The following is an 18310-nucleotide window of genomic DNA, read 5'->3' on the forward strand; positions in this document are numbered from 1 at the left end:
ATGCGCGGCCGTTATAAAATTGCTGGATTTGAATTCCCTCGAACTAATTGAAGACTTTCCCTTTAATGAGAAACATTGACTCGTAATTAGACCATCCATGTGGCACGGATATCCTGGAGCATGGCCTTACTTGTAATTGTAATAATGTATTAAGGGTTGAATAGTGCACTTCAAAGACCAGTGGAACCATTAATGACACCATTTTCAGATAAGCCTTGGTTAAGTGTAACCTGACACTGCACCGTGATGGCTGGCTCGTGTGCTGCGGGAGTGTGCACAGTGGTTGTTACAGAGGGGACATCAACTCGACGGTCCTCCACGTGGCAGCCATAGGCTCCTTGGTGCCACGATTCAAATGTACTCAATTATAACAATTGTAACAACAATTGAATGGGAATGAGAAAGTAAAAAAAATAACTCTGCTCTCGTCGGAGACGTATGACGTCTCGGTGGGTCTGTCAAGTATATATGGAGCATTTGAAGCCGACGAGATATTGAGTGTGACATATTGCATATCACCAGAAGAACGGCATTATTAGCAATGTTGCATTGTGGATCGCTCTGTGCGTGTGTTTGGTATCCGTTTTTGCAAGACGGTTTTCACAATACGAATAACCTGTTCAATGTGTAGCGACACCGGTGGAAGTACAACGTAAAAAAAAACTAACCTACCGTCTTTGCAGGTAGCCTTTATTAATTGTAGCCGTTGATGTAATATATTATTTTGTTTGAAATTTGTTTTGGGAAGAGTACGTAAATGAAAAAAAAGCATAAACTATTGGTTCGTGTTCTTCGAACAATTATACTGCTATGAGTCAAGAGTAATTACATTCTCTCTCCCACATTTGCTGACTCCACCTGCTTCCTATCAGCCTGCAAGAGTTAGCGTTATGGTGCAGGAAGATAGTGGGAATTGCAAGAACAATAAAAAAAAAGTCTGCCACAAAAATCGACTGCTGCGCTGTCCGTCCGTACTCTGTGTGTTTGCCCGTGCGTCTTGGTGCTGGGGTGTGATCTGTCCGTAATCCACGTGTGTGTCGTGTGTGTTGCTTGTGCTCTGCACGTGTGTGCAGGCGCGATCTCCCGTCCCCGAGAGGGCCCTGGGGAGATGGGCAAGGCTGTGCACATCCCCAAGGTGGAGGAGGAGCACATGAGGGACTTGTTCAAAATCAATCAGTTTAACCTGCTGGTGAGCGACAAGATCGCGCTAAACAGGTCTCTTCCAGACGTTCGCCTCGACGGGTACGTTTTGAAAACCGATTATTGTAATTACGGATTGCGTTAAGCTCGCCTCTAATTTCAACCGCCCTTTATGACACCCGCGGTTTACTTTTGACTCCACGCTGCCTCGTTCGCCGTTGAGCCAGCAGATGGTGCTGCGGCAGGAACGCTCGGCTCAAAGTCGGATGGTTACGAGTTGAAATCCTGGTCGACGGCCGATTCTGCCAATGATTTCGTCCGGAATCCATGAAATGAGCACTACGTTGTCGGACGTCATCGGTGGCAATAGCTCAAAGGTGCAGCGCTGCAATTGCATGCTAGTTCCACCGCTAGCAGAAGGACCTCCACGAGAGGGCACTCCAGCGAGCCTCTCCTACAGAGTATTTGGCCTACTCTTCCACGCCGGCCAGACATCTTGGGGGAGATGGGAGTAGCCGCACTTTACCCCACTACTCACGACCTGCCGATTGCCTCACTGCGGTGTGACCCATTTATACTGCTGGGTGAACAGAGGCGGGGGGGGATTGAAGACACCGTGCCATTGTATCATGGTGGCGAGATGTTAACTGCCTCGCTTGGTATACGGGTCGTGGGTTCGATCCTCACCCCGACGCCTCTATATTTGGAGTGTGCTTGTTCTCCCTGTGGCCGTGTGGATTTTGCTCCGGGTCCTCCGGTTTTTCTCTCCACATTTAGAATCAACACACGCGTTTAGAGTTTTTGGATGCCATACATTTCCACGTGATGGGCCACTTCGTTGAGTGACCATTTGTGGCCGGGTTGCTTCTGAAAAAGAGATGTATAGCTCGGTGAGCCTTTACTGGTAATATAAAAAAAATGTTTCTAGTTTTAGTATCAACTGCCGCGCCGGGAATATCGAACCGGCACTGGGCCCTGCCATGGGAATGTGGACTTTGCATCATTGGCTCAGGGCTGACAATGGAGTTGACTGTTGCCTCGGTGCTCCTTGAAGCAGAGAGAGGCACAATGACCTTGACTCTACTATTGGAATAAAAAAAATGATTTACGCCGATACAAACTGTATCACCACCGTGCCAACCAGTTTGTGCTCGTTTTTTTAATTAAATAACATTTTATCACGTGCACAGTGAATGTACGTTCTCGTAGACACATTGCATTTAATGTTAATTGACTTATAATCGCTGTTCAGTGAGCTAGGTAACGCCCTAGAGCTGATGTGACTGGGTAACCACGCGTTAAAAAACAAGATGTTCAACTTGTTTATCACGACATATCCGAGCGTGATAAGTACAAGTGGACATTGGGGCATTCCTTTACGTGTGCAATCAATCCAGTGCTGGATGAGGGCCTTCCTACGCCTTGTGGGTTGTGGAGGGGTTTAATTTATCATACTTCATCACACTGGTAAGCACGGCTTGGTGAAGGCAGGGAGCATATATATGGGACCATAGGTGTGCATTACAACAATGGATTTTTCTGCACATGCCTCTGTTTCTCACAACATAGCTATAGCAACCTGCTTTGTGCTTTGTGGTCGGCGTATCCAAACGCTGGTAATTTGCAGCGCTGTTTAGCGTCTGAGATCCGCTGAGGTCGGGCGCATTCTGGATGCTTTGGTCATAGTCCCTGCTTGAATTTTGCTTGAACACATTCGTTTTCTCATTGGAAGAGCTTTTTGATTTCTAGTTTTCAGTTATATTTGTTCCCCACCGGTACGGGTGGGTCTTTCATACGTACGCTTGTGCACTCACAAATTCTGGTACAATCCAGTGGGGTATTTGAAGCATTGGCACTCGGCAGCAGTCATCATGTTCATTTTTGGGGCCTTTTTGCCATTTGTCAATCTGCCGTTGTGAATCCATATTTCCCTTGGAAACTGTAAACAATTTACTCTACATTGCACCCTCTTCGTCGTCTTCAACTTCATCGTTTGTAAGGTCGACAGGCGTGTAACCTTGTGGAGCGTGCGTGGCATTCTTGAGACATCTCCAACCCCAGCGGCACAATACTTCCTGAATTATTACTCAAAGTGGTGTCTGATTCGATTTATCAGAGCCCTTTTGTTTGAAACTCGCTGCTGCCATTTAACTTTACAGTGAATGTGAAAGCATTTTTTTTATTTAATAATAATGTAAGTTCCCTCCCTCTCCCATCCCCCAATGTTCTCCCTACAAGTTGTCTAAATTTGCTCATGTTAACTGCCGACTGTTTCCAATGCGCCCTGAGCTGTCTTCAAAAAGCGCTCGGCTGTGCACTCTGAATGAGCTCTCCGGCTGTCTTGTGTCGAGGATCCTTGCACACGCATACCCATGTGGGAAGCCAGTGTTTTTTTTATTTTAATCAAAAGTGCCCTTCCAAAGATTGTGTCTGTGGCCTTGCGAGTAACCAATTTCTATGCATTTTACTTGAGAAAAGTGTTATCGCCAGTTCTGCGTGTAACGCATACTTTCCAGTGTCACGGCATACTCGTGCAGCTTAGCTATGCTTAAACGTTTGTGCGAACGTAATAATGCCCGAATTAACCCTTTCACCTCTAATATCCGCTGGAGAGAAATAAGTGGTTGTAGCTTCATCTGTCAGCCTTCACTTAAAACAGTGGTCCATTAAGCAACACTTTAATCAGGTGGCCATGATACTGATGTCTTCGAGAACACTGGAAATAATGTAAAAACATAGTTATATATCCTATTCAGAGCTAAATTTTGATTTGAAGCTTTTGTGACTGCAGGGATTCATATTATTGGTTCTTTCGGTAAAGTCACGTATTATTTTATTGTTTCCCTTCTACGTGACTTTACCGAAAGAACCAAGAATACTATTCAGAGCTGTTTCATATTTAAGTGGGACACCAATGTTACTTGAATTCCACCATGATATATAGCATTGTGAAATAGTGTCGATGTTGTGTCGGTTGTGTGACTGTTTTATCGTGTGCCTGTAATATTTTGTGCGCGTGCTTATTATTTATTTAGTGTTGTGTACATGCGAATTTGTGTGCACATTGTGAATGATGAGAAATTACAGCAGCAGGGTAACGGGTTTGTAACTGCAAAACATCAATGTTAATCTCAGGCATTCAGTGCTATATGGAGGAGAAACATGAAGATAAGGGAGTCAAGGTTACTAGTAATTATAAAGTAGCAAGGTAAGTTCATGCTCCACACGTCATTACTTAAAATGATAGTCTTTGTATTTGTTTTTTTTTAACCCTGTGAGAATTTATATAAATAGCTGCGGCTAATGTCGATTGTTTTCATGCATAGGCAAGAATGTATTTTGTAATATTGCATCACTTTCATTTAATATTCTGACACGGAACAATTAGCCATGTGGGCCAAGCTAAAAGACCCAGCTGGGCGCAGTGGCAGCCAATCTAAAGAGCCATGGAGGTGATGGGTTTTCTGATGGGAAGCTTTCTTAGCCAGTAGACAATGGCCCTGCCAAAAAAAAAACACGCAAACACACACGCGCGCATGGCATTCTGTTACAGCATCTTAATGTGCTGCGTACCTTGAAGGGTTTTGGGTCAGCATGGCCAGAGCACGGTGGTTTTTTTACCAACACAAACCTGCTTGTACACCGCTAATTTTACACGCCCCCCCCCCCATGCACGAATTGAATTTAGACACCACGGCGGTTTGTATGGCAGAGCAGAGAGCAGCCAAGCATGCATTGGTATCTGAAACCAGCCTGAGCAGCAGCAGCAGCAGCGAAGAAACAGGGCAATTTTTATTTATCAAATCTATTGTGTCATTCTTGCGCGGAGTTTTTTTTGTTTGTTTGTTTTCGTCGGGTTTTCTCCAGCTACCTTCAACACGTCAGACGCTCAAAACGATTCCTTATAACGGTATATATTTTTCTATATATATACAGAGAGGCTAATCTCAGAATATCCAGACTTTGCAACCTCAAGGTCCTTTTGTGTTCATTCATAAAGCAACAGAATGGCCGATAAGAAGGGTGGAGCAGAAGGGGAGGCTGCCTGTAATGGGGAGCGTGACCCACAGCACGCACGGCGTCACGGCAAGGACAACATTTCTACTTCGCCTCGCAGGCCTCCGCACGTTACAAAACGAAATAAAACAACACTAAAATCCCAGTTAAATGTTCACAAGGTGTTTGGATTCAGCCCACCGTTAGCGTGCACGGTGTAAATGTCCGCATGGTTTTGCTCGTCGTGTCGACCGTGCGGCATCTACAATCACAATACCGGATGTAATTACTACTCTGCTTTCTAATCGAACACTGATCTGAAAATTCAGATGGAAATGCAGGTTGAGTTTTCTTTTTCGCTGTCATATTTCATTAAATCTTTCCCTTTGTTACTTTTTTTTTCTTCACATCACTTGTACTGGAATTTTTGAAATAAAGAATAGAACGGCGATTTTTGCAAGATTAAATAAATATATATTCTGCAAAGTATAATGCTGCTTTGGGGTATTAGCGCAGTGCTGCTGCTCAGCCAGCCTATTGGAGCTCGCCTGTCATTTAAGACTTCCATTTATATCTACATTGTCTTCCGTAAATTAATAAAACCCTGGGTAAGTTAATGACCATTGATTAGATTTGCACGAGCGATGATGCTGCCTCTGGCGCTCAGCAGATACCTGCTTAGCAGAAATGCATTATCAGTGACAGGGGTTCATTGTATGGAATTAAGGAATATAAATCACCATTGCTATTTTTTTTCCTCGGCTAAATTTAGGATTATTGTACTTCCACTCGTCATGGAAAAAATGTGACTCTCATGTGCAGTCGGCTGTGCGCAAGACAGGAAGTGCACTTTTAGTGGCAAGCCATACATTAGGGAATATTAAATGTGCATTATGTTTAATGTGATGTCGATTATGAAAGTAATATGATGTTTCTGTGTAGTATCATCTCCGATTAGTACGAATGGCTAAGCATGGTGCGAAAGAAGTTCAAGTGACATATGTGTAGGGGGTTCCACGGATGCACACACTTGAACTTGGTGGCAACACGTTTATTCTCACACCCCAACAGGGTAACTGCATGAACGTACAACAGGTTAACTAGACCACAACGGGGTAACTACACAACCGGGTCAGTCAGTAACACACTGCCTGACCCACGATGCCGAGCGTGAAGACTGAAGACCGAGGACCAAGGATCGAAGAGACGTAGCACCGACGGGTTCCATTCCAACAGACAGCCCCGATCAGCTCTCGGGACCTCCCTTTTATGCCCCTGAGCGTGGCCTGGCTCCGCCCTCAGCCACGCCCCCTTCTATATCCTACTATAAGGTTCTGGGCCATACATCACGTGTGCCTCTCGCCACCTTTTGCCCCCCCCCCCGCCCCCCTCATTATCCTGTCCTGGTCACGTGCCCTCTCTGGTTCACCCAGACTGTCACGTCCTCAACTGCCCTCTCTCTGACTGTCGCCAGAACCATGCCTCCTGCCCCCTCGGGCCCCCTTCTATGCCATATCTACTCTGGTGACCCAATATACGTCACTACATCTGTACAGAATATAAACAGGCCTTTATATGATGCCACTATAGATGAAGCGTTTGTAATCCTAATCACGAATGTTTAATAAACAAGAATGTCTAGCAGCATGCTTCCATCCTGTTTGTCATATGTGCTTCAGTTGATTGATGCTCATGACTGGGTCATCAAAAGCAAAACTCAATCAGTTCACCAGATGGGCACTGTAATTTTTTGGATGATGGGTTTCTTTTGGGACTCAATCACAAAACCATAACTCCCATTGTTCCTTATAGAAAGCTGCAAACATTAGTCTGTCAAGTTAAGTATTACTGTGATGGCATTAAATGTCCAGGCTCTGTCATTTTGGCAGGCAGTGTGAAATGCCTGCGCGTCTGTGTTTATGAAGGTCAATAAAGTGGATTATCTGCGAGCTGCAATCCAGTCTAGTCGGAGCATTCGAAGCCTAATCTCAGTGGACAGCAGTCTTACTTGAATAGCTTCATTATCTACCGCTGTGTCTTATTCATGAAAGAGATATATATATATGAATATTTAATAATGCAGCTTTAATTGTAAAATGCAAAACAACATATTTGATTGAAACATAAAATGTTGAAAACGTTATGAATTATACACGCTGCGTGTTTCCCCAAATTATTTACGCATGTTTATTTAAAATGAAAGAGTATGCAATGTGAGCATAACTCCTGACGATTAAAGCGTACGTGCACCTGCGCCACATAGAGCTAACGAAGACATTGCGCATTAATTCAGTAAATATGTTACTGCGAATTATATTAAGAGAATAAGATAGTATACTGTGTTTTTTTTATCTGAGAAGGAACAAGCGAGAAATAGCAAACATAATTCCAATAAAAGCCGTTTGTTGTCCGGGACGACGCTAATTAATAATATTTTTCCCAATAACATTGCGCGACTGTGATTAACGTTTCTTATATAATGCATTGATGCATTCGTTAAGAATTCCTCTTTGGCAGACACAGCCTCGCGTCCGAAAGAACCGTGCAATGTAATTTACACGACGAACTAACAGCCGTTGTGATGTGCCGTTCATGTGTGCTGGAACTGGGACACAGAGGACTTAAAATCTTAAGCGCTGGTATGAAATTGCAATGAAGACTGGGACGGTGGCCACCACTGCAGCATAAGCCTGCCATTTCGTTTCTTTTTCAAGTATTGACTACTCTTTGTTATACGTCAGTACACAAAAACGCACTGTAGAACACCCTTTTTTTTAAGGACAGCACATTTGCGAAAATACATTTTTCAATGCAACTGCCTCTTATTTTATTTGAGCAGGTAAAAGCCCACGGAGCTGTTAGCGCTTTCTCAGAGGCAACCTGGCCACACGAGATAACTCATCGAGGTGGCTTGTATCGTCATATGTGGGAATACATCGTGGGCGGTAAAACCGGAGGAGCCGGAGGAAAAAACACACACCACCACGGACAGAGATGAAACCAGAGAACTCCAAATATACAACGGGCATTGTCAGGGTCGGGATCGAACCCATAACCATCTGCGTCCCAAGTGAGGGAGATAACATGCAATGAAATTCAGATTTATAAGTATCCAAATATCTAAATAACTAAATAGGAGCCAATCTCAAAATTCTCCACATTCAACTGCACCAAACTGCTCCGTTATTCTAAATATAATTTGGAGTATAGTATTTATTGAATTAATGCATAGTATACATTGACGGTCACCCAGACTATTACATGTAATTTTGTTGATTTCGGAACTCGGGAATGTTGTGCACGAGGTAATTTGATGGGGTTTTAGCCCCTTCTTTGATTTAAATATGGAAATTATTGCAAAGCGTTCTGAGATGCAATTGTATTCATGAAGCTATATAAAATGTAATTATTATACATTTCCCCATCATTAGCTCTATGTGGGCCATCTAATGCTTTAATCGTTATGTCCCGTAACATTGCGTACTCTTATTTACAGGACGTGATTTTTGCATGCCTGCAAATCGTTTTTTTAATCGGCTTTTGTGCGCAGAGTATGTGTTTTTGCAATCGTTTTCAATACCTGAACAGTTGAAGCACTGAAATCAGCCAAGGGTAAGTATAATGAAAAGAAAGGTCAATTATCGCTTTATTTATTAATGCTCCTCCCACAGTTTAACATCAGCCACCAAGTGCATACTTTAGACTCCCATAAATTGCATGACAGTTTTTTTTTATTGTATTCACCAAAACGTTTTGTAAATTCAATTGCATGAACGAGAGTCGCCGCAGTATTACGTTCAGATTTCAAACGCTCTTGATCATTGTTGCCTCCGTAAGACCATGAGAGTCGGCGACTGCTTGGGAACCCCTTCATGTAGCAGTGGATTGACCGTAGCCGGAAATGATGATGATCATCATTAATAAGATTCATGCTTCAAGTTAATTTTGTTAAACCAAGTAATCAATCAAGAGACCAGATTAGCCATTCAGATGTATCTTGGACAATCTTTTCAAACCGTTTTAAATATACATTGTCCAATGCTGACTTATTGGTAGGCATTCTCATTATTACCAGTTCCCTTTGTAATTCGAAGACCATAGCTCAAGGTGTGGTGATGAGACCAGATAAATGCCATCGGCAAAAGAGTGATGGCATTTCAGTATACGGTCCCGGCACCACCGATTGGCACGGTGGGCTACGTACGGTGCGAAAGAAGTTAGACGTAGATTCATACAAGGGGGCAGACAAAATGAGCATCACCGAGGGTGCCGTCAGACAGATGTTAATCGTTATATTAGTTAGAAAGAAAAAAAATCCGTCGCTCATATTGAAAAACCCGCCGGGTGTTTGACAAGTATTTCGTAAATACGTTGAAGCGGGTCACCACATTCTGCGACGACAGCTTGTGACGAACGTTGTTAAGACTGCGTAATTGTGAGACGGTTAATGCACAGAGCTCGTGTCTTGACGACCTCGTTCCCCGTGTTTTTAAGATTAACCTCCATTGCGGCGAGGGCTCCACAGGGCACGATGTGGCCCGACTATGAGGGGGGGGGGGGGCCGAGGTGACGGGGATATAATTAAAGGGGGCCCCGTTGGAGAGGTTACGAGTGCGCGGTGCCTGCGGGCGTATCTGAAGTGTTTCAGGTGTATTTGTGCAAAGTAAAAAAAAAATCCCTGGGTATAAATCAATCAGCCGCTTTTATTTATAACCAGGTAAGAGCCCATTGCGATGCAATATCTCTTCCTGCAAGGAGGACTATGGGTCAAAAGCAGGGCGACATTAATCACAAATGCCATCGCACGTTTTAACGTATTTAACAGGCGTGATACAACAATGGAGATTTTGTGGCTGCATCGCTGAATCGGTGTGCTTATATACATGAAAAATAAAAAAAAGCCGCGGAGGGTGCATTAATTGAATGTAAATATTTTCTCACGTGGTAAATAAAGGCCAAATCTGGATTGCTCCCTGCGGTATTTGGTTATTGCAGGTTTGCGTAGCGGGTTAGATGCGCCAGCTGTATTGGCGATAGCGAGCGTTGTGTTGCATACAGTGAGTGGAAGTGCGGTGGGGTTTTTTTGATGCCTCATCTGGTTTTGGCTGTTGGTTGCTGGGGCTGCTTTTTTGGCTGTGAATAAATTTGCCTGGATTGGGTTCATCTGAAGCCTCCCTGGGAGAGTTGATTTAGTGTGACGGCTGCGGAAGTTGTCCTTCATTTGGCAGCTAGGACACTGCAACCTTGGGCGTTACTGAGTGCGGACAAACGACAGAGAGCTAATTACACCAAGGTTCCCAGTAGAATCTGGACCTCCAGTTTTATACAAAAGCCGGCCAATTTAGAAAGCGTGCTGTGAGAGAGGCTTTTGGAAGAATAACAGTGACAGATGTACGCTTAAACAGCTTACGAACCTACAAATCTTTACAATAATTTACGTGTGATCAATGGAAATCTCCATCTGTAGTGTATTAGAGATGTCATCCACAGATGCCAGTTTCAATGCAATTAATTGAGTACGGATGTGGCACGGTTTTGATTCCAGCAAACCCCTTGGTAAGTTCATTGTATGTATCCCCTTCTGTATGTACTGCACACCTTACAAGCTGCCCTGCAGCTACGGAAGGTCCATATGCCAGCTTGCTCATTGTCTAATTAGGTTGTGTTGAAGCCCAGGCTGCCTCACACCATGTGTCCACCCATTAAATTGGCCACAGACCTGTGCCAGCAATACTACCAGTGATTGTATCAATGATTATCCTCTGAAACGTTATCATATTTACCTAACAAAAAGGGTGTGTGGTCTTTGTTGATGATACCAAATCACAGGGCCGCCATTAGTGATAAGTAGTGAAATAAAAAAAAAGGGCAGAATGGAAGTTCTGTGGTTTTGATAATTTCATTTGGAGAAGCCACTGGTATATGTTTGCACCCTCTGGGTTATTACTCAGGCAGCACTTTGACTTGCAAATGATACCCTTGGAGAAGAGGCCATTATATCAGAAGTAATAACTTTATTATTGTGACTGGGTCGGCTCACATCCCCGGGCATATTGGCACACCAAACGTATTACTGCGCTGGCATCTTTCTTTCCGGCTCAGTGGCAGGTTTACCCATGGTGCACTTGGGCAATGACTGAGTCACCAGGTTGCCTCTTTGAGCAATGCACACACCTCTAACTCTAGCCGTTTCTGATCATCACTACCTCAAATGAGTACCTGGCGCGATGTGTAAACATCGCCACTGGGGAGACAAATTGCAGGGGCTTGGTGCTGGCCCTTGCCGTATGTATGTATGCATGTGGAACTCCTTTCGCACCTGACATAGCCAACCAGAATCTTTATTTATACAGGAAGAATACGATGAGCTATAAAGCTCTTTTTTTACAGATGTCCAGTAGAGGCAGGTCAGAACATTACAACAACAAACAGTACAAGAACACGATCGGACTACCGATTGCCCACCAGTAGGGTACTGACTTTCTTTAATGCCACGTGGCCTGCCCATGGACATGGTGTAATTTGACCCACAAAGATCCTTTTCAGAAGTAGGGCAGTTTGGTAGCCTGTTGGTTGTCTCAAGTGGCACTTGAGGGCACATTTTTTTAAAAAAATGCCCATACATAACTGTAAATAATGTGCTCATTTAGCCACCACTTTATTGCCTTTGTTAGGGCGTGATTTGTTTTGACGGGGAAAGTCACCCCGTTTCTTTAATGGTGGCAAAAGAAACTCATTGTGCGCGCACGTCAGGCATATCCTCACGCGGGCAACACAAGTTGTTACGATGCTCCAAGTCCGAGTCAAAACATTTCCTGTAAATTTCCCCGGCACGGAGCAGCAACACGAGCTTTTTTTATTTAATAATGATAAACAACAAGTATAACAATGTCGTAGTAATAATAATTCAGTGACGCTGAAATAATGACCCAATAATGGTGGTGACGGAACCCGTACAGGGAAAGGCAACATTTTGCCGATGCTGTGGTGACGGATTATACATTATTAATGCCGTGTCGCAGTTTTTTTTTGTTCCCCGACAAAAGCATTGGAGCCTTCCGCCCTGCAAAAGCAATAGGAAAGGGGGAAATATTGCAGAGCCAGAGCATCGGTGCCTCCTGCATCGCGATGGACACTCGGTGCATATGGGGAGTCACTCTTGCCCGTGTACGTCCGTCACAATGGTGACTGACAGGGGTCGGACCTCGGTGACAATGAAACAGCTACTCCGAGCCGCCATTGCATTCGCAACTTCTGACGTTCATAACTAGGTATGGGATTTCGAATGAACTCAGATTGGCGTGCGTTAAATGCGTCCACGCACGCACGCACGCGCGTCTGTGTGTCTACGTATACCGTTGAGAGCGACCGCGTAGCGGTTAGCGCGCTGGGCTACGAACCCGGAGACCTAAGTTTGATTCCATCCCAATAACAGTGGTGGATATTTGAGGCGTTTCCTGGACCTCCCTGACGTTGACTCAACTTCAAGTGCGTACATCAGCATAGTGGAGACGAAGGCATTTGGACGTGGTGTTGGCTACGCTGACCTGCCGTACAGGCCATCATCGGTGCCGCTTGCTTGCAGCTCTTGCCGCAACAGTCTGTTAAAGGCTACGCGGGATGTACATATACACAGATTGTACGTGTCAATACGCACGCACATATGACGCTACATGTACGCACGTGGAAGTATATGTCGATGATACTCAATGTGTCACCATATTGGTATATCGATCAGCATATTCAGTTTAAGAGTCCTGTTGAGTGCACACGTGAGAATTTAACGCCAATTACCATATCTGCCTGAATGTGCCCTATCTTATCAGATTTCGGAAGCTAAGCATGGTTGAGACTGGATAGTGCTTGGATGGGCGACAACCTTGCATACCAGTCATTATAGGCTGTGGATGCTTTGTTGTGGGCAGCAGAGCACTGTACTTCTAAGCCTTCACATCTATTACCTGCCTGCCTTCAACTCAAATTGACTAGCAAGGTGAAGTATGTCCAAAAGCAACCTCCATGACCACCTGCACGGTGCGGCAAGGCCCTTTATCCAGCTGTCCATTGACAAAGGGCCATGCTACTTCTACTACGTTCGATATAATGGTCAACCTAAACATTAATATTTCAAGGTCTTACACATTGCACGGTGGAGCACAGCTCGTTTTGCCAAGCAGAAAAGCCATCCCCGTTCGGGAATTACCCCCATGCCTCGGCATCCACCCACGCTCGGAGCACCGCGCAGCAAGCACTTTGTTACTCATTCGTTTTTTTTCTCGAATGAGTGATAACATTTCAGCCATTGATAGCGCTGATATTGGAAATACCACGGCGCGAGACGGAACGACAAAATAATGCGAATTTAGTCACGCGGCGTATCTATCACGAGTTGTAGGCGGTGGCGGCGGGGGGCGCGGCACGTTGCTTCCTGAAAACTCATGCCGCGTTACGGCACACGAGCGTGGCTCTCGATGCTCTTCCCCCCCACCCACCCCCCAAAAAAAAATTGGGGCGGTTTTTTTTGTACTGATCATGGCTTCGTGGCATCATCTCCTCACATCCATCTATCTCAGCCCCCCACGCCCTTGAAATACTCGTGCTGCCCTTCCATCCGTCCGTCCGTTCGTCCGTCCGTGCCGCTGCTGCACGTCGATCTGTATTCGCACCGCTCTCCAATCCGGTGATCCCGCACCTTCGATGAGCACGGTTGGCGACTAATGGTGCGAAAGAAGTTCAACACACGCGCGTGCATATGCGTCCCGCTATTTAAACAGCCTCCCTCGCCACGCTCACTCCTCCTCCAGCTCCGCTCGATCCATCGACGTGTTCTTCGTCAATTTTGTTTTGCTGAATAGACTAAGTGGCCCGACACGATGCGTCGACATGGTTGTGCGGCCGATTTGAGCCAAAGTGAGGCCGAAATGATTCCGAAGCGGCGAGAACCTCGGAACGCGCACATTGTGCGGTTGGCGTGTACGCACTATGCGGTGATGGGGAAATTGTTCACATTGGCTCGAGAGGAGATCAAGGTCAACGCAGCGATGGTGCTTATTTGAAAGGATTGTTTCGATCATTGTATAATTGTCTCCTGCAGGGTCCATACATTTGTGTTCCAATGGATGAAATGTATTTTGATCAATTGTATATGCAGTCGGCACACTGCGGGGCCTGTAGCATAGTAAAGTAATTTTATTTTTTTTATTTGCAATACAGCCAGGTAATACGACAAAATCGCTAACCTTAAACACCCAGTCGTTCATAAAAGTTGAAGGCAGTATAGTACTATAGTAATAGAGCAAGTGCTGAATCACTGAACCAGAATTGATAGTCTTTGGTTCTTTCGGTAAAGTGACGTAGAAAAATAATAATAGATCACGACGTTTCGATCGCCACACACGCGATCGCTTGAGTGGCGATCGAAAGGTCGTGATCTATTGTTATTTTTGTACGTGACTTTACCGAAAGAACCAAAGACTATGCATCCCTGCAGTCACGAAGGCTTCAAATCAAGACAGAATTGATAGCTTGAAAGCATTTAGCGTGGGGCCCTTGAAAGTGCAGGGCCCGTAGCGACTACACATGTAGCTACTACACATGTAGCTACTACACATGTAGCTACTACACATGTAGCTACTACACATGTAGCTACTACACATGTAGCTACTACACATGTAGCTACTACACATGTAGCTACTACACATGTAGCTACTACACATGTAGCTACTACACATGTAGCTACTACACATGTAGCTACTACACATGTAGCTACTACACATGTAGCTACTACACATGTAGCTACTACACATGTAGCTACGATAATCCGGCACTGGGTCGGCATTGGGTACACCAAAGTGAGTCGATCGTGAGGCCACGTGTGGGTCAATTTTGGGCACCCCCCCCCCACTTGTCCCGAGACACCTGGACTGGGTGGAAGAGGGGCTCTCTCGAGCTCCATCTAGCGGGAATTTTCTTCTGCCAGCAGTTTCATTTATTTATTTGCATTTATTTGGTATAGCCCTGTGAGCCGTTCGACTCTTGAATCAGGTGCAACCGCAACAAACAAAAAACATGAACAAGAAAACATCTTAAAGTGACTGTGTGACTGTGCAAACAGAAAATCCAGGAAAAAAACATCAAAATATTCCTGAAATAGCACCGTACACCAACGCTGTGTGCAAAAATCCCAGTAGGGATGCAAGTCAAACAACAACTACAAGACAGCTTAGATTTTGGCCCTCAGTTTAACTCCGTACTACAACAAACAAACATGGCCAAACCAAAAAAACTTTTCGAAATCACCAAAATAAAGCCATAAAAGCAATATAACAGTGATTATAGGAACTGTGACCGAATTTTCACAACAAACGAGGAAGGGATTTCAGGGCTGTACCTTTTACCTTCACCACCTAGATATGTCTTAAGTGTTGATGATGTATTTAAATGCTACAAGTTAATTTGAATAATCTAAAACCATTTTGTCATGAGCTTTTTTAGTAACATCAATTTTGCATGGCATGCCTCTGTTTTACTCCGACACAACTTTTTTGGTGAATTTCATTGTAATCTCCTTTCTTTAATGACATCAAAGTGCCACAAAAAGACCTGTGATGAATGTTTTATGTGTGGCTGATTACATTATTCCTCTTAAAGCATTTTTTATTTCTTCACTGAGATTGTAACTTGTCTTTCCTGATACCCATTGGCTTTCAAATAAGCGTTCGTGTCAATGGCAGGACGTTGTGTGATAGCAGTTCCGCACATCTCCCTCTGATCCTGAACATGAAATACGATACAAACGGTGCTGCTTTCTAACCACAGCCACATCTAATAATAATACATATGCCTGAGTGGATAAATGAACAGCCCATTGATCAGGACAGTCGAGTAATAGCTGTGTTTGTCTCATCTGGACTGCATTATCAGCTATGGTCTGGCTATTAATTCCTGGAACATTATTTACAAACCGAGGCTGGTTTTGTTCAATTGTCATGACCCAATTCGATTGTAATATTTGGCGTGGTGCTCTGTGACGTCACTGCCGTTGGACGCTCGGATTGGCCCAATGAGGGTACGTATGTGTGTCACGTACGTTTGCCCTTTGAACTTCTTTCACACCGCATGTCGCCAACCGTGCTCATGGGAGGTAGGGCACCGAGAAGTGAAAAGCGCATTCCAGAAAGCGTGAACGGGAAAAGGGCGTAGAGACGATCTCATTAAAATTCGCATTCACTCCAATGATTGCAAACATTAAACAACAAAAAAACGAAATTAGACGGCAGAATTGTTTTTACTCAACTCAACTCAAATACACATTGATGACTTCTTTCATTTTCTTTTGGTTCTTTCGGTAAAGTCACGTAGAATGAGAATAAAATAATAAATTGATAAAATAAAATAACACAATAAAATTCTCACGACGTTTCGGCCACAACACAAGCGGCCTTCATCAGGTGAAGGGACGAGACTCGTCCTCATTCTACATGACTTTACCGAAAGAACCAAAGAAGATGAATCCTTGCAGTCACGAAAGCTTTAAATCGAGACTTCTTTCATTATTTATGTAAGCATTCTTGTAATGAAAAGTGGTCCCCCGCCAGCAGGCTGCTCTGGTTGATCCACCCTGCTGTTCACCCAGGCAACGGCGGTGCTGAATGCTGTCTGGGGGGGGGGGGAGGGTCACGGTCCTTGTGAACATCGTGAGTTTGGATAACGTCTCAAGTGAAATCTTGGAAATCACTGCAGAAGCAAATTAGATTAGGCACTTCCCTTATTTTCTTTCAAACATGCCGTGCATCATGGTGCCGAAAATACAAATCTGTTGTTCATGGCACACCACGTTGGGTGCGGGCTGGAAGGGGTCATATGGCTGTCCCATGGAAACCATGCACTCTACAATTTGATTATTTTTAAATGTAGAAATATGGCAACTTATTTTGTAAAAATGTCCCCCTCCTCACCCCCAGTTCTCCCTCCCTCCTTCCCCTCTTCTGCCCTGTCCCATGTGGGTTTTGTTGTCCCATCCGTTGTCCTTCTCCCGACCCTTTTCCCACTCCCCATATCAACTTTTTTATGCCCTCGCTTGTGGTCCCCAAATCTGGGTGGTGGGGCAGTGAGCCCAATTCTCCCCCTTCACGAAGCCCCGCAGCGCCCAACCTCGGGCGTTCGTTCGCCCTGTGATAGCCGCTTTGTGCCGAGTTCGTGTTGAGTTGTAATTATAAAAAAAAAATGATTGAAACAAAAAAGCGAGCAAATTTGTTGGTGGTGCACCTCATTCCTTGACCTTTACTTTAATGATCGTACTTTTTTTTTTTAAACTTCTTGCACCTTGTCCGCCCATTATTTTTTTTTCCCTTTTAACCAAAAAGATATTAAATACAAAAAATTTACCACGCCAAAGCCGCAGCCTCGCCGACGCCCCGCATTGCAAACCGGTGTGCCCAGGTGCAAGACGAAGGCGTACGCGGACGGGCTGCCCGCCACCACGGTGGTCATCGTGTTCCACAACGAGGCGTGGAGCACGCTGCTGCGCACGCTGCACAGCGTGATCGGCCGCTCCCCGCGACACCTCCTCAAGGAGATCGTGCTGGTGGATGACGCCAGCGAGAGAGGTGGGCTGGGCCCCCGATGCCCCCACCACCCCCCCCCACCACCTCCACACACACCCCCCCCACTCCCTAAACCCCCCCCCAACCCCCCCCCCATTAGCATGGTCGGCTACGTACGGTGCAAAATATGTTATACATACATAAGTACGTACGCAAAAGCTTGCTCAAACCCACAATTGGAGGGTTCCGAGTTCGTACGCTGGTCAGCGAGCGGTTGACTCTGCAAAAGGCTTCTCTGTCGTGTCGGTTACCCTCACGCGGGTACTAACTGTGCGAGAGCAACATTGCTCCACAGTGAATAAACAATGCCTGCCGCTTCGCGGGCAGTCGACAAACAGCGGTCGTGCGCGGGGAGAATATGGTCCCTGCCAGCGTCCTATCTTCGTCGGCCGTGTTCTATCCAGTGCTAGATGAACCCCCTCTCCAGATCATGAGTGGGCAGAGGTTATCATCTCACGTTCCTCCACTGTCACAGTCCACGTGCCCACGAGCTAATCTTTTTACTCCGTCGCCACGGTGGAGGTCTCCTTTGGGCATTACCGTTCTTTTGGCTTCCTTTCTATCACCAG

General features: G+C 45.1%; 1 protein-coding gene across 3 annotated transcripts in view; it reads left to right on the plus strand.

Annotated features, from left to right (window-relative positions):
* Window positions 1-18310, plus strand: part of LOC116949498 (polypeptide N-acetylgalactosaminyltransferase 13) — an 85745-nt gene that overhangs the window by 20755 nt on the left and 46680 nt on the right. For 2 of the 3 annotated variants that reach the window (XM_032966881.2, XM_032966888.2), the window contains 2 exons: window positions 1074-1242; window positions 17578-17744. In XM_032966881.2, coding sequence (XP_032822772.1) covers window positions 1074-1242; window positions 17578-17744 — 336 coding nt within the window. Of the gene's footprint in view, window positions 1-1073; window positions 1243-17577; window positions 17745-18310 lie in introns of those variants that run through there. The other variant, XM_076069194.1, reaches the window with a different exon arrangement.

This window comes from Petromyzon marinus, chromosome 2, assembly GCF_048934315.1.
Source record: "Petromyzon marinus isolate PM22_M1 ecotype Great Lakes invasive population chromosome 2, UKy_Petmar_22M1.pri1.0, whole genome shotgun sequence".
NCBI lineage: Eukaryota > Metazoa > Chordata > Hyperoartia > Petromyzontiformes > Petromyzontidae > Petromyzon > Petromyzon marinus.